General features: G+C 40.0%; 1 protein-coding gene across 1 annotated transcript; it reads right to left on the minus strand.

Moving 5' to 3' along the window:
• Positions 1-847: 847 nt before the first annotated feature.
• On the minus strand, positions 848-12,064 carry tbxa2r (thromboxane A2 receptor). Its single transcript, XM_085774627.1, has 3 exons — positions 11,848-12,064; positions 6,709-7,588; positions 848-3,023 (listed from the first exon to the last, which is right to left on the minus strand). Exons 2-3 carry the CDS (start codon positions 7,504-7,506, stop codon positions 2,700-2,702), a joined length of 1,122 nt encoding a protein of 373 aa, XP_085630753.1. The 5' UTR covers positions 7,507-7,588; positions 11,848-12,064; the 3' UTR covers positions 848-2,699.
• Positions 12,065-17,713: the final 5,649 nt, after the last annotated feature.

The following is a 17,713-nucleotide window of genomic DNA, read 5'->3' on the forward strand; positions in this document are numbered from 1 at the left end:
AAAACAACCGACAATCAGCCAACTGATCTTGGAATCCAGGAAGTCAGATAAGTGAACCCTTTTCCTCTGGCATAGAAGGTGAGGAGAAATGAAGAGACATTTGGGTCATTTTCAAAATGTCAAAATGTGTGCTTCTTCATGTACAACAGCCACTACAAGAGAGAGATCTGTGTTGTCCTACAATGTTTGGGTGACTTTTCTTGAGGCAAAAATGGCACTAATGCAATTGAGTTTTCAAAAAATCATTACAATTTCAATATCCTCAGTCCTCTAAATACATAATTCTTGACTTGCTTTTTCATTTTAACTTTGATGTTAACCGTCATTAAAATTAACATGGCATTCATCAAACCAGTGATCTGAAAATGAAATCATACGAGTGTGAACATTCAGTAAGCTAGGGCAATGTGAAGCCCACTCTTCTGTGGTTCAGTTTCCCACATGATCATTACTGTCAAAAACAACCCAACCCATCATTTCCCATGATAAAAATATAAAACAACGCAAATTAAACTTGCTGGTGTGCATGGAAACCAGTTCCTTGGAGTTTCCTTATACAAATAAAGGTCATGTCACATATTCAGAGACAATGTAAATATACAAGACCAGGTTTCTGTAGCCTTCATCATGGTTCTTAGTTTGTCTATTTGTCTGAAAAGTATACGCTGAGCTGATAAATTTCTATACCACTCGTCTTCCTTCATTAATGGCTATTGTTCTACATCAGTATTGGTCTGATAGTGATGTTTTGTTTTAATGCTTTGTATATGATTGCACCTCTGTATGACAATCTAAAAATGTATGGCACATTTTACATGTTTAAACTGTAAGTAAAAGGGTTGAAATCATAATCACCAAGTCTGTGTGTGTTTAACAGATTTATTTCCTTTATTTATGTGTACAATCACATGCGATTTTTGTCAAGCACATTCATCGACATCTTTACACTTCATTTTCACTGGATGGTACTGCTTAAGACATTATCTCAGCCATTATCAGTGATTGTTCAGGTCAATTTGTTCAGTAATTGAGTGCCAGTCACACTGACATCAGTCATAATACAGTGTTCGAAGCAATGGATGTGCAGAATCGGTGTACAGAGCTGGGTGACTGCAGTAATCCAGTAGTTTTTTTTCCATCCAGACTTTCTTTTGGTAACAAATGACCAAAAGAAAGTCAGTTTCACATTACGCTAAAATGTTTGTCATGACGTTGCTATGACTGAATATGAATCATCAAACAAGTGAATTCCTGCTGTAATCAGTGAATGTTGTTTTACAAATATCTTGTCAACAGACGCTGTGACTTGTTTCTGATAAATATGCCTGAGAAGTAGAGAGTCTGTGAAGGGAGAAATAATGATAACACTGGACTGAAGCCCAGAAAAGGGACAAGGAAAAGAGGGAAAGGAATCTAGTTTCATAAAACCACATTTCATTATGTGTTGGAATTGGCTTGCCACCCCCTAAAATATAATTTCTATATTTCCTAACTCCTGAGCAACTCTGGATCCAAGAGATATTTATGCAGATAATGACTTAAATAAATTACATAAACCACATGAGCTTATTTTTCACCAAAGTTGCAATTTCACCCAAACTGCAAAACTACAGTACTTTCACACTTGCCCTTTCATACACTAACTCTTAACCTTGTTCACTTACTTTGGCCCTTGTTTTTCAAACATTACTTTTCATTTATTAATAAATGACTGTCCATTCACTTACAGTCTCAAAGCACCTAAGGGATAGAGTAAAGTGGAAATGCTACTTTTAAAACTAGTAATGTATTACTAATATCATGGGTTTAAGTTAATAGGCTTTTTTTGTTTTGTTTAAATATCTAACCCAAACATCAGGTATTATTGTTTCATCTAGTAGTTTGGAATTTTAACCCATTTATGTCTACACAATTGTCTTTTGTGCAAAAATGAATATATCCAAGTAAAAAAAACAAAACAACAACAAACAAGCAAACACTTTTTTAAAATCTACATTATTAACACTGCATTTTACTGGTATATTTTTTCGCTTTTGGAAAACTGGCCAAAAATCCCAAACCTGGGAAAACTGGTCATTTCCAGGTTTTGAAAGTTTAGACATTTCAACAGTATGTTATATTCTATAAACTGCTCATTTTAATGCATTCAGAAAAGGAACAAGGATACTCCGCATGAGCCTGAAAACACCTCCACAGTAACTAACTCTTCCTGGGTTGATAGTGACACATGAGTATCTAAAAAAAAAGTATACATATGCTTAAAAAGCAAATCTACTGTGATACAATGTTTACAAGTCAAACATCATACAAACACTTGAACAGTACAAAGTGCTGTCTATATGCAGTGTCTATATGCAGTGCATATAGACAGCACTGCATATATATATATACATATATGCAGTGCATATAGACAGCTCAAATGTGCCTTGGCCAACTTCAGCACTAATACAGTAGTTAGAGAGAGTGTTATTATTGATAGATAGCAGGCTTGTTTACTGCCCTGTCTTTATATGTTGCTCTGAAATAAAGTGTCGCTGCTAATACTGAAAAATATTTGAATGTACACTGTAACAAAAACCTTTCAGATTATAGGTCCAACCTTGCATGCGCTCTTTGTAGATGATGTCATGGCATAAATACATACTGTGACTTTGATGGTATCCCTCATCCTTCTTCGTCAACTGCTCAAATCCAACTAATCATGGGGTGGGAGGCGGAGGTTTCACGTTAGATGGAGGTGTTACATTTGTCTTCCCTGTGCCTTCTGTCTCACTTGATCCCAGGGTGCTCCCCAGTGAGGAACGTGTGAACCTGCGCAGGGTGTTGCTTATGGGTGGGTACAAGGTCATGATGGAGCTCCTTGACCAGTCGACACGGGGAGAGATTCTCTTAAGAACTGACCTCCGAAACAGGATGTATATCCATGGGTCCAGGATCTGGTTCCAGGTGGCGAAGCGTAGCCATAGTAATAGGTATCTGACCTGGAGTTCGGCTCCTGACAGCACAGTTTGTGCAATGAAGATCTGGCAAAGGAAGGGATTCATGGACAGTTAAGATTAAGTTAAGATTAAGACGGACAGATGAAGAAACAATCTGCAGGAAATGAGCAAAGGAGGGGTGAAATGGAAATGTTGGATGAAATGGTTAAAGAGACCAAATTGTAGTAGAAATGAGTTCAAATGAGGGATAAGGGATGAGAGAGGAAATATTAAATTGGTTAATATTTTAAATGCACCCAGACAATGATATGGTATGTGCTAAATCCTCTGAGGGTAAGGCTTGGCTACCTTTGCCATGTCTCTCCTGAGGCAGTGGTCACTCAATTATCCTCCTGCTTCAGTTAAGCTGCAGCATTTTATATGAGCCATGCCCTTATTAGTTATTAGCCCAGCAGTCTCTTGGGGGTTAAAACAAGCTAACAAGGTTCTTCAGAATGACATATTGGCTTATTGTTGACTTTGGTCCAAATTCAGATGGTGCTCTTAACCATTCTCCAGTGGTATTCATCCACACAATGCAAGAAAAACAGTAACCTAGGACATTGACAGTGTTGCATTCAAGAGTTTAGTTTAAAATACAGTTTTAGTTTGACAAACCTTTCTCAGATGCAGAGGCGCTTCAGGAATTTAAACAACCAAAGAGCATTTATGGTCTTGTTTATTGCCATCAGGGATACTTGGAGCACTGAGGCCTAACTGCAGCTAGATTACATTTTTGCAGAAACATTACAATTGCTGAACCTGGATGACTCTGTTGATGTTTAACTCACAGGGATTTGAGCAGTTCTGCTCTGAAGAAATGTTTGCATAGATAACTTAGACTTCAATGTGCAGATTGTGAAGATATCAAAGTCTATCTGTGTTAGTTTCAGGAAGGGGAAGCAGGCACAAGAACAACCAACCAACAAACAAACAAACAAACAAACATGTGAAGGGGCCAAAACCATCCCAGTGAAATGTTTATGAGCTCATGAAATGAAATGAGATACACAGCAGTAGAACCCAGATAGGACACCGACTCAACTATGAAGCATGCCTGCTACTGATACTGTGAGTTTATGGGTAAAGAATACAAGCTGAAAGGCGCTGGGTAAGCTGTGATACAGAGATTAATTCTTCCATGAGTTTCATTGGAAAAGGTTTAGGACATGCTAAGGTAGACTTTTGGCATTTTTGTTTTACTTTTTACTCGCCTCAGTCTGCACACGTGAACCATGATGTAAATCCAGGGGTCAAGTATTTGATTGCAGGTGGCCATTCGTATGAAGAACAAAAGCTTGTCAGGTGTCACAGCAACACCAGTCACTGCGCTCACCACAATTTTTATCTGTGCAGGGTGTCACACAGCTGAAGTCAGACAGGACTGCAGGAGAAATTTAACTTTAGGCACCAGAGTTGGACTTTTTTTTATTCTTCGTTTTCAATTCCTAAAATGCTTTCATGTAGGAATTTAAAGTCTCTTAATTACGAACCATTTGAAACTTCACATCAGATCATGACAACATGGACAACCTGATAAAATGGTAAAAATGTTTGTTATGGTGTTAAAATTTTTGTCTGATTAATGTCCACTGAAAGGTAACGGTTTCTAAAATTCCTCAAAAGACTATGGGTGCATAGTTAAGTGTGGTGGGTCAAGCATTGCTAATGAGAAATGAAGCACACAGTCAGAAGGTGAAGAACATGTACTACTGTGCGATAGCATATGAATAGTGCATCACTTTTAAGGATATTTTGCATGTAATGTATTGAAGTTTTTTTTGTGTCATTTTAGGCTGTTATGGACTAATCAACGGATAAATTGTATGGCGTCAAATGACATACGTGGACAAATGCTTCATGACAACACTTCAGAAAGAAACTTATTTGTAAGCCGATACCAGGTTGGAAGAAAAGGAGCTTAGGACTTAGAACATTTAAAGGGCAGTGCTGATAAGAATAGGAGCTGGATAGATAGGATTAGTGTTGGGAGCTTCCAGACACCTGAAAAATCCAATATCATGATTTAAAGCAGATATCAGTGGAATGTTTTTGTTAATATAAGTCCTAAATAGTCCTATTTTCCGTCAGCAATCACTTACATGAAGTATTTCAGCCTAAACACGAGTCTCTCCGTCACTCTGCTCTGCTGTAACCCGAGGAGAAAATTTTCCTTGTGGGATACAAGTGTTATCCAATGAGGGGAGAGAACGGCATGAAGGGCTGTGTGTGCAGCCAAGGGATGCGCGTGAATGTGGTGACGTAGCACGAGGACCAATTGATGCCTGACAAGGGCGGGGGCTGCTAACTCATGGTGCGTTCAAGGAAACTCGTACTTTGTGTTTTTCCTTCCTGTGAAGTCATACCAGTTCGATCTGGTACGAGTTCACGGGTCGGAAGTTACGAGTGGCCGTTATAGGGAACTTTCACAGACAACAGGACGGTAAAAACACGAGCTACGGGTTACCTGGAACGCTACCAAGTCGTAGTTGTGACTTGAAGCTGTAACTTACGGTTTCAAAAGCCTGCCTTGAACACAGCATTAGCCGAAACGGCCGTGCCGCTGTTATCTGCTTTAATCTTTCCATAAATCACTTTATAAGTGATGCTGATAATTTCTTTCATGAAAGTTAAAAAAAAACATTTTTGCTGAATCAAAATATGCGTATGTAGTATTAATAATGGTTTTGTGGGTATTCTCTCTGCAGGACATTTATGTTTACATTAATACCCATTTGATAACAACATGTAAAATAAATGTAGGAAAACAAAGATTGAACAGATATTTCCCTTCTGCCTCCAGCTGTAGAAGGCACATCCCCCTATGGGTCTTATCACTACACAACACACACTGCTACAGTCCTCAGACTATAGTTACCGAGGCCCCACGCTCATTTACACAGGTTAAAACAAGGCCTGTGGAATTTCTGTGGAGTGCTGGCCCATGGCAGCTTAATAAAAGGCTGTGAGTACCCCATTTATTTTACAGCTTCATGTCAGTTAGGGGGTTCTCCTGTTGTTTTCAATGTGCATGGACAATAGAATTTTTCTAATTGATTGAATTCAGCTGAGGGATGTGTCATACTCTATATCAGCCTCAAATAACCATACCAGGTGTAGCAGCTAATGGGGATCTTAATAAAACCAAACCAAACCTGATCCCTAAATGTTTTAAGGTAAAGATACACACTAAGTTAAAATAGAATCAATCAAGTCCCCCCCCCCCCCCTATGTTCTGTCCAATCCAGGGGGTGGCAATAAGAAGAAGACAAAGCCAATACAACAACATATAGGCCATAAAAGCATCATCATTTGTGCGACACTCTAGTCAGTCTATTAACATCAAAGGGATTCAAGCTGTGCTGCTGTTAATTGTGCTTTATTGCCTGGTTTGGCGTTGGTTCATCTGTTGTAGGCTTTAGGTGACAGGTGAAATAAAATGTGAGGAGTACTCAACCAATCAGAATTGCCAAGCACTGCAGACCACATCCCAAAAAATGTATTACCACTACTGCCCAATCAGGGACTTTTTTAGGGAGTAGATCAATTACCCTAGAATTAAATTTCAGCCTGTGACTGTAATGCAGAAGATTCCTGGAAAGCTCCTACAGTGGGAACACACCTTATATTGTTCTAAGTTGAACACATTTAGCGCTGGTAAATTAGTGTAAATTAGTGCAGCATTTGATAATCTTAACTTGTTACATGCACAAACATAGGATGTACTCACCAGCAGGGGGCACCAGCAGATAGATGCAATTACCATGATCAGAATGAGTTGAACCATCATCTCCACTTCATGATCTCGACTTCGTTGGGTTCTGCCTTGTCCACAGCACACCTTGATCAGAGTCACCACGCTCACTGTGTTCAGCAGAAATGACACAGTGATGCTCATCAACCCAACCAAAGAAAAGATGAGAGAGAAGATCTTGTCATTTCCCTTGGCGCTAATGAGGAAAAAACACCAGGAGCCGGGCTTCTGGATGTGATAGCTCCCAATGCCCGTTAGGGGTAGCAATGCGATGCAGCCGGCGATAAACCACACCATCAGCACCATGGAGATTGTCCGTCCTTTGGGCATCCTGCCGGTGCGTGCAAATGGACGGTTGATGCCAGTGAAGCGCTCCACAGCCATGGCAGCACCAAGCAACAATGGGCACAGTCCGTAGAAGACCATGGACATGCCCATGAAGTTGCAAAAGTGACAGTGAGGGTCTAAACTGCGCCAATTAAAGTGCGTAATATGGAAAGAAATGGTGATGGAACCTGTGACTAAAAGACCCATGAAATCAGTGACCACCAGGCCGCCCAGGAAGACCAGGAAGAAGGAGCGTGAGCGGCTGTGTGTCCGCCGGAAGGACTTGACAAGAACTATGAAGGCGACGAGATTGGAGGGGAGACCCAGAATGGTGAATATGGACGAATAGTAGGCTGAGGCGATGGGGAGGTTGTAGTTGAATGGAGGGCTGCTTATGGAGTAGCATAGTGGAGTGCTGTTGGCAGATGGTGAGGTTGAGGCATTCATGGTGGCCAGCAGGTTCAGGGTCAGATGACTCACAGATGGAAGGATGGGGCACCAGTCAGAGGAGTTTCATTCTCTCTTCAACCTTAAAAGTAGAAAGTGAGAAGTTAAATTTTAAGACACTGTCCACAATTAGACAGTCAAAAAATACAAATTAAATGCTGTTGTGTTGTGGGAACTTTTATGGCACTTTTACAGTTTATCAACAGGACATTTTGGTAATGTAATTTATTTCTAAATGGTGTTTACCTAACTTTTTATCCAGACCCAATATAATGCAAAACTACTGGCCCTGAAAATTGGTTTACCCACAGAAAAACCCTTTACAAGTCCATTACAGTGTCATATATTAAAACCATTAAAAATCACTTAGTTGTTTTACTATATAATGCCATCATGTCTATGGTCACCGTTGTATTAATCATCAGAGTATTTGCTGAGAGGATGAGTAGGTTAATGCAGTAAAGTTTGACCATGAAAGAAACATGGGTTGGTCAGATGGACGGATAAGCAAGTTGCAAAAAAGCGAACAGTCTGACAAGAGTTTAAGTATGTTATTTGAAGGTAAAATTTGTACAGAACCTATAGAAAGCCAATGTAATAGCTCAGATATAGTACATAACACTGACAAACGTACGCTGGCAGTAACAACTGCCAACAACTGAATGATCCAGAAACCAAATTAGAGGGAGAGAGACGGACAACAGGCACATCCTGACAGGAAATATAGTTGTGTGAACAGTGCTGGCAGAGACACTCACAGGAAATAAACACACACTGTCACTGTAAGACTAAGATGATGTCCCTAGTGGTCAGCCCTCAAAAGGCCTGTCAGATTGTCCGGGTTCAAGCAAAGTGAAAGTATGCTAGGTTGGACATGGGGATGAAATAAGAGACAAAGGGAAATAAACAGGAACCACGAATGAAACAAACATGAAAATCCTTTTCCAGTAGCTACTTTCAGTTTCATGGGAAGATGGATATTGATGATACCAACCTGAAGTTAGATAAAGTAATAAATAAATAAACCTTTTATGATCTAAACAGAAAATGTTACTGTAAGATGGTTGAAACTCAAAGGAAAGAGGAAATATGTATCAGTGCATCAGCATCTCAGCAAGGACGACAGGAACAAACATACCAGTCTAGTCAGTCTAGTCAATACCCAGGAATCATGTCATGTTGCAGGATTTCCCCCATATGATTTTTTTTGTCTCTTGTCTAAGTACTTCCTGTACTCTATTGTTTATCGTTTATGCTTTAATTAAAGAGACGGAAAGCTGGACTTTGGACATCCTCGTACAGTGACTGAGGGTCATGCATTCAGTAACTTGATCTAAAAGGCAGAAGCACTTTAGAAGAAAGAGCATGAAACACAGACTTAATTCCATTAGGTGACCTTATTTTTTCCTGAATTATTAGTGTGGAACATATAGAGAACGAACATCAATTTAAGTTCAAAAGGCACCTCAGTCATAGGTTTAAGCCTAGTGAAGTGAAGTACTGCGATACAGTTACATTTGCATCTAACTGGAGAAAACGCTGCCTTCTGCAATTGAGTAGACTCCATATATTACTTACTCAATTAGCGAAAACGAAACAAAGGGAAAAAATAAACTGAATGCATATCAGTTTACTTGTAGGTTAAAAGGCTAATAACTAAAAGCAATGCAAGCGGAGCAGGTTTATGTCTAATTCTCATATTCTCCAAAAGGTAGAAAACTTTAATATGTAGGAAGCAAGAAAGAACCTTGGATTTTCCACTAAAAGCTATCTAAACTATAATGAGGTCTGTTCATCTCCAGAGAATACTAGCATGAGGCTTGGCGCCAGCTCTCGTGTGACCCTGAAAACCCTTTTAAAGGAACATTAGCCAAAAGAGTCTGTTAGCCTCTACAATCAATATGTCATTGGATCATTCAGGCTGTCAGATGGCTTCCTATTCAAGCTAATGGGAAACCATGGAACCTCAATTGAGATCAGTGTTCTGAATGGCATGGGGAAGTGTCTAAAATGAAGATTAGCAAAAATTCAGTCAGGAAGACTATCTCTTCAAGCATGCTCACTGAGTCTTATTTAATCTCTCCCGCTTCCCTCTTGATCCACACCTCATCACTTGTCTTCATCCAATCTCAATCCACCACCTTCTCTCCTTCTCCAATCAGCTTTCAGGTGTCATGTTTAAAAATCAAGTCGTTAGTTCTGGCAGGCCACGGCGTCAAGCTCTAACAGCATAGCTGTCATCACAGGTGCAGATCAGCTAATGGTTCAGCTGACTCTGTGTGTCCACTCCCTATTGGGAAATTGCATTCAGAGCGGGGTATTTACACTGCTCTTGCCCGACCCTCTTTCCTGCTTCCTCTGCTGGCACTTTTGCAACCCACCTCCACCCCAGCTCCTCTTGTATTCATGTTGGTTGCTCTGCTCTGTCTGGGTTGTCTTTGCTGCTGCGCTCCCTGCTTATGCCGTTCATGATGGCTCATAAAGGGCAGGAAGGTGTGCTTGGAAGCACGTGGAAAAGCAGGGGGTCCAAGAACAGTACCATACTGCCAAATGAAACTTGTGCAAGTAAATAAAGATTATTTTTGACAAGGTGGTCCTGACTGGAGTACTCTCTCTCCCAGACCCAGCTGTCATCCAGCACACGAAAAATTCTCAACCCACCTCCTCCCCTCCACCTTCTCAATCAAGATCCAAGATCTTCATCCAGATGCTTCCATGTCAGGAGGTGTCATCCCTACCACCACCAGTGTCTAGGCCTGGGGGAAGTCCTCTTCAGATAGAAGCTTCACATCCATTGATCTGTCTTCTAAGCTGATCTACTCCCTGGGGCCTAAGCACCAAGTTATTTGTACACAATAAATGTCTTTCTGCCTCACAGCCTGTTTTATTCCATTCTTAATAGTCTGACCTGATTGAAATATCATCAGTGCAGATGTGGCCCCAAACTCAGCTGGGGGATTCCAGGGAACTATTTGCTTGGCAGTGGGAAAATCTTTTTTTTTTTTTTCTTGAGTGGTAGAAGGCAGAACGATTTTTTAAAACTCTGGCACAGTCTGCTGAACATCAGTACTAGTGCTGTGTTTTGCGTACTATATCTTTTCCATGTTTGTAATTGCAAATCATTTTCATATTTATAGGGTTTTTTCTTTCTTTTTTGCATTACTTATCAAAGCTAAAACACTGATTTAAAGAAACTTGAACAATAAATGATAGGGTGATAGGGAGGGAAACAAGAACATGATCCCAGAGAAGTACAGCTTATGGTACTAACATCACTGAGCAAAATTCCTTGGCATTCAGTCCACTTGATCCTAAGCCCATCGCATTTGATTTGAGATACAAATACTCCATCATCCTCTGATTTTTATTTTTTTTGTACCCACTGTTTTTAAATGTTCTTTCTCTCTGTCTTTTTCTCTCTCTTTTTTATATTCTTTTGTCACTGTTGTTCTTGTTTTGCACACAATTTGGTCATTTTTTTGTGCTCTATAAATAAAGCTGACTTGACTTGACTAAGTGGTTGTTGTCCTCTTCACTCATTTGGGGTAAACAAAACAAAACAGGCTGAAAAACTGAAGGCATTATCTTTTTATTTATTTATTTATTTTTAATCTTTCTCCAATATGCAATAATGCATTTTGAATAATGTAAAGGTCATTTAACACAGTTCCAGGATATCTATATCTGCTGTTAATTCAAAGTCATGACACATATGTCTAGATGTAGCAGGCGTCCAATCATTGCACCAAGAACTGAGAATTACAACTCCGCTCAATTTATATCAATGATAATTTACAAATTAACCAAATTAAAAATGTTCATGATGGTGCTGATGAGCCTGATTTACACAAGCTCCATCACATTCAGTGACCTTGATCCATATTTCACATGATATCTCATGCTATAACAACTGTGGTGACTATGCCTCACTAAGTTTTACAATTGTCTTGTGTTATCCATTGCCAGTTCAGTATGGTTGAATTTAGTATTTCGGTGTGAAACTGTCCTCCAACTCTTCTCCACAGTTTCCCACAACAAACTTGGCAAAAAGCAACATGTGTCTTCACAAAGCAGACTCTTATGATAATGGATTCTTTTTTTAACCATCACCTTTTCCATGCTATCAAATACACAAGAGTAGTTTAAACAAATGCACAAATTTCACACAGCTATAAATTCATAACAATACATTCCTTTTCCCAAATGTTGTGGTTCCTCCACAGTTTGCATATCCTACATTTAAAGTATTATTTAGTCTTTCATATTTCCCAGAGAAGCAGTTTGTTGCTGCTCACAAATGGTATGCAAATTTAACTTGAAGTAAGTAAATTAAGGTCTTACCACCACAGAAGTGTGTTTAGGGATGAAGTTGACTCTCAGTTGGAGGGTTTGTACTGCTCCATTCAAACCATCTCTCTGCACTTACTTCAACACCAAGAATGAACTCACTAAGAAGTGGGAATCACGTACACCCCATCTGATGGAAATACAAACTACAGAGTGTTAGCAGAACCTCCGATTATCTCTACTCCCTTCCCCCGGCTGTATCCTCTTTCACTCCTGCACATTCTCCTCTCTCCCCTCCAGTTTTGCATTTTTTTAGTCCAATTCACTCCTCCCAGGAAGACAAAAGGGGAGGGCTCTGGAATGATTGCCACCGGAGAGAAAGGCCATTATGCATCAAAGTGGAGACAGTAAGTATAGTGCATAGTGGGAGGAGGGGCTGGTGTTGTCTTATGTTTTGTTTCTAATTCTTACATGTGAGTATACTTGTGTAAATGTTTGTCCTAAGGGCTGCAGAGGGTGATCAGTGGAAGTTAAGTCATTGCACCAAAGCATGTTTTTTTTTTGCACTGCAAGACAGTTAATGATGATTTAAAGGAAAGTTAATATAGTAAAGGCTTTTGCAGACTTTAGCAAAAGAAGGAGTCAGCCTCTATTATGGACACTAAAGATTGACCTCATACAAGTTTTGTGCAGAATCTGTGCTGTTCTCAGAACTGACTAACTTCATGATCCACAGCTGCATGACATGTGTGCATAAGGGTCAAATAATTCTCTCGACTCTATTTCTTTCTCACTCTCACGCAAACATGCACACACAAACAAAATGATCACTTATATACAGTGTCTTTCATTATGTCCACTGTGGTGAAGGAGGTGATGGAGGCTAACCACAGTCTACAATGCATTTGACTTTCAACACCACAACAACTGCAGGAATTTATCAACAAGACAATCTAAACAATGACAGCCTCAGTGGTTCTCCCTGATAAGAGCCTGGGAATAGCGCCGATACTGGAACAACACTGACCATGAGATCATAATCGCAATCTGGACAACATGACTTCACAAACACCAATAACATACAGTATGTTATGAACAGTCTGACATTTTTTCTTATAATTCTTATCTCCAGTACATTTAGAAATTGTTTAATTTGGCAGTCTTTTGCTAAATTAAAGTCAGAAGCCTGAATGAATGAATACAATTAAGTCAAAATAGCAACAGTAGAACAATACACTAAAGATTTCAGTATTTATGGTCATTTGCAGACCGCGGAGACATCACACTGTCTTTGTTCCAGGCTCATTTATCATGTAAGTAGCTCCATCAGCCAAATTTGACTTGCAAAGCTCAACCAGGAGGATAACAAAAAAAGGCAAGAGCTTGAGTACAACAAACAATCTTCTGGACTCAAGCTCCACACAGTGGTTGATTTTACTTTACCAGTGTGGTTGTTTTCCTCTTCTAGCCTACTCCTGCAGAACTCACATTCCCTCATCTGTTCCCCATGTTGTAGATGAAAGGCTTTGAGGTACGCCTGGGTGTCTGGATAAATACAGTTCATTCCAGTTAAAGAATCCTCTGGGCTTTACACAATGGATATATCAGGGAAGATGTTTGGGAGAAAACAGATGAATGGCAAAGTAAAGCAACAATTGAAGCAACCAGCACTTTTTACTTTAAATATTTATGGATCTAATGGGGTGAATACCATCTCTAGCTTGTAGTTCACATTATGTGACATACAGTGTAATGGTTTGCTTTTCTTTGTGAATTATTTTATGACATTTGACACCACAGTGAGGAAAATTTGGCTGAATCTAATTACATTAACTATTGACTACGTTTTGCCCTTCCTTTCACAAAGCCTAATCTGTAAACATAGTCGTTGTTTGTTTGCATGGATTGTGACTATAAAGTCAAAAGTCAATTATCCATCTGCAGTACTGAATTTTTCATTAGTTTAGGAACTATGCAGGATTTTTAACTCAACTATGCTACATTTTCACCTTAAAGCAGAAGTAAGCGATCCGGTCGTTTTGGCTAACTTCTTGTCAGCCGATGGAGTTAGCAGTCCCCGCCCTCGCCATGGATCTATTGGTCCTCGTCCCTACGTCACCACATTCACGCGCATCCCTTGGCTGCACACACAACCCTTCTCTCTCCTCATTGGATAAAGGTTGTAGGATACAAGGAAGTATAGCCTACAAGACGTTTTCTCCTCGGCTTACAGCAGAGCAGAGTGACTGGCAGACCCGTGTTTCGGACCAAACACTCTATGTAAGTGATTGCTGTCGGAAGATATAACTATTTAAGACTTATATTAACACAAATATTCCGCTTACTTCTGCTTTAAACAGCGTTGGACTAATTGTGATGGTATAATAAATTACTTTTAACTTGTTACGAGGGAGAATGGAGGCTCATGCCTTCCACATACGTAGCATCCCTTGGCTGAAAAACAACTTTGCAAGATCAGCACCGCCGCCCCGCTGTCCCAGCTCTCGTCTCTGCCCACAAAAACACACCCCGTAACCATCCCTTGTTAATGACAGACTACACAAATATACACGTTGTAACTTTGTATATGATATATAAAGTTATCTACACTCTATTGACTGATTTCTCGCTGACTTCATTGTAAACAAATGCACATGGCCAGTAGGAGCAACCTGACTTGCATAGTTACCCTTTAACATCCTTAATCAAGCCACTGTTTCCCTTGAGATGACTACACATGTGACAGTGTGTTCTATCTGAACTTGGGAATTGGATTTTCTGAGAAGCATGGTCCAAAAAATTTAAATGGAAAGCACACTGAGGTTAGACCTTCAATTTCTAAATTCAGAGCAATCTCATCAATCCTGACCTCAAAATCCAATATGGCTGCTCTGATCAACAAAAGTGAAAGTCTCTGCAGCACCTCAATCACATCGCACCACCCAAGGTAAATTATTCGCCGTAGGGCACTGCTCTAGAGCTAACAACAAACCTGGTCCAGCACCTGAAACAGAAGCACTGTGTTTCTGATGCTAGCTCCTTTCCCAATTCCAAAACACAGCTAAAAAGCTACACTTTAGCTGCCTCACTACAATTTATTTGACCATATTTAGCAAGGAACAAATAGACTATAGTTATTGTTGGTGTTGATGATATTACTTTTTTTTTTTACACCAAATTTGTATCAACAGAAAAAAGATGTAGCCAGGCCTATCGCTCAATTCATGAATTAACCCCGTTTTGTGATAGCGACCAGCAGCTGATATGGACATGCAAACCCGATCAGGGTTCAAATCCCACCTGGGGCAGTCCGTAGGGGAGAGTGGGGTAAAGTGAGACACTTTTTACATTTGCTCCCCTCTAAGCGAGCTAAAATGATTTATCAGTAAAATTTACACATTTCCCATTAATTCAGGATGTTGCCTAGCAATGGAAATTATCAGAATGTATTTAGGATGAAGGACAGTGAAAATATGATTGTTCAAAAAAAACTCGTGTCTCACTTTACCCCAGGTCAGGGGTAAACTGAGACAAACTAGAAAAATCAATGGGGTAAACTGATCCACTTACTTTTTCCACTCTGAAACTACCGTAACAACACATGTTGTAACAGCTAGAATCCTGACAGCTAGCTTGACAACCACACATTCCAGATCTAATATCGGACTAGTAACAGAATCATGGGGATTGGTCAATTAAGCACTTTTGTTTTCTCAACGCAAAGTGACTCAAGAACAAAATCAAATACAACACAAAATGTTTTAATTAACATTCAAATGCCAGATAGAACCTGTTAGATAGTCTGGAGGTCAGATTGTAGGCCCCAACAATGGTGACCATTTTGATCAAAAGTCCTCTTGTGTGTGGAGGGAGCCGACAAAGTGGAATGTGACTAAAATTGAGTTAATTAACCAATAAATAAACAAGCTGACTGAGAGCACCTAGCATAACAAAGCAGTGTGGCTACAGATCATTGATCACGCAAGATTTCTGGCTTGGGGGACGTGATTCTAGTGTGAATCTTTGTGTGTGGTGTGCTCACAGTGTCTCACTCTTGGATTTATTATAATACATCCATGGTCTCACTTTACCCCGCAGCATTTGTCTCACTTTACCCCAACACCCCCATTTTAGAAAAAACAACCTCTCTTAGAAATTCAGGCTAATTTTCAGCCAGCATCATCACATGGTTTTATGTGTTGGTAGTTCATCATCATGTATCATATAAGTTTTTCTACCTGAATCAATTTGCTTTGGCACAACAGTTGATTAAGTTGACACCAAGAAAATTTACTTTTACATGCAAAAATCATATTTTTGTGAAAAAAACATGTTTTCCACAGCATCATGAGTTCCTCTCCTTCATAGCCATGGGGAAATGGAAGGGGCTTGAAAACATAATGGTCAGATGACCATAAATGTGTTCTGTTTTCTAGATATAGGGGGTGTCTCACATTACCCGGTGTCTCACATTGCCCCACTCTCCCCTACCGAAGCACGCAGAGGGCCAGATAACATCGGCTACATTAGCTTGGCTCCTTTTTGGGCTAAAGCAAAAATACTTAATGGAGCATAAAGACTAATCAAAAACACATGAGTAAGTAAAACACAAACAAGAATGTCATCATCAACAACAACTTGACGATCTGCAAGCATCACTATTTGCAACCTTGCTGTTACCCCACTGCCTCTAAAGGAAGCATACAGTGGCTGGGAATAAACAGACAGGTTCTGCATAGTTGAACTTTAAACTGGTCCATTTGGTAGCTAATTGCATTAAAGGTTTGGGGGTAAATTAGCCTCGTAAACCAGCCTCTCGCGGAAATGCATTTCATTTCATTTCTCGGGAGAGTCTGGCCTCATCCCCCCTCTAAGCGTTTGGGGTGGGCGGGAGCTGGGTGGGAGTAGTAGCAAAGACGGTTTAATATCTTTGGTAGTAGCGTTGACAGACAACCCCATTCAGCCAATCAGCAAGTTGGTGTAGTGACGGGGCTTTGCACCAGTCGGTCCCTGATTGGCCAACGTGCTGTGTCAATCACAGCGGGCGAAGCTGATTGGCTCGGCCTTCTGAGGGTTTCAGTCCAAACGCTTAGAATGGGGATGAGGCCAGACTCTCCCGAGAAATGAAATGAAATGCATTTCCGCGAGAGGCTGGTTTACGAGGCTAGGGGTTAATGTCCTCAGGTCGCCACTCTATCCTCAAATCAGAGTTTGTCGGTAAAATGTGGTTCCTAAAGCAAGTGATGGTGTAGGTTTAAGGTTGTTAAAGCACAATTTACTATCTGAGGTGCAGACACACATAAAGTCAAACCTTCAAAACGCTAAAACATACAGTTTAGTAAAGCGACATATCACCAAAGGAGCTGTCTTAATGTATATCTGACATGACGGTGCACACAAAGCTTATACAGGCTGAGATCAGTCAACCATTTGTTACTTAGTTGATCTCAGTCAGCTGTGGATTACGTAAGTCGGGTTGTACCCACCTGTCGCAGAAATGCACATCAAAGGAACATTACACGCAGCAGGCAAACATGAAGAACACCACAAGTAACTCATCAAAAACAAGTTGCAAGGTCAAGCAAACGCCAGGGAATCAACTGTTATACAAATGGATGATGTAGACGATATGTTGAGGTTGAGGAGGCTGAGATTCAAAGGCAAGAGGAAAAGAGAGGCGAAATGGAGGTCAGCTGTTCTTAGTCATTCTTGCACTTTATTGAGTCAGAGTTGCATTTTATCTCAAACTACTAATATTCTGCTTAAAGCCTATTTAAAAATCCAACTGACCTCAAGCTATCACTGACTTTTTTCCACACACAAACTAATAACTCACTGACTGACAGAGGAGCTTTTCTGAAAAACACTGAGCCAAATAAAATAAAATAAAAATAAAACACTTCCACAGATGGAAGACATC

This window comes from Trachurus japonicus, chromosome 4 (genome assembly GCF_045865225.1).
Source record: "Trachurus japonicus isolate A0001 chromosome 4, Traja_1.0".
NCBI classification, from domain to species: domain Eukaryota; kingdom Metazoa; phylum Chordata; class Actinopteri; order Carangiformes; family Carangidae; genus Trachurus; species Trachurus japonicus.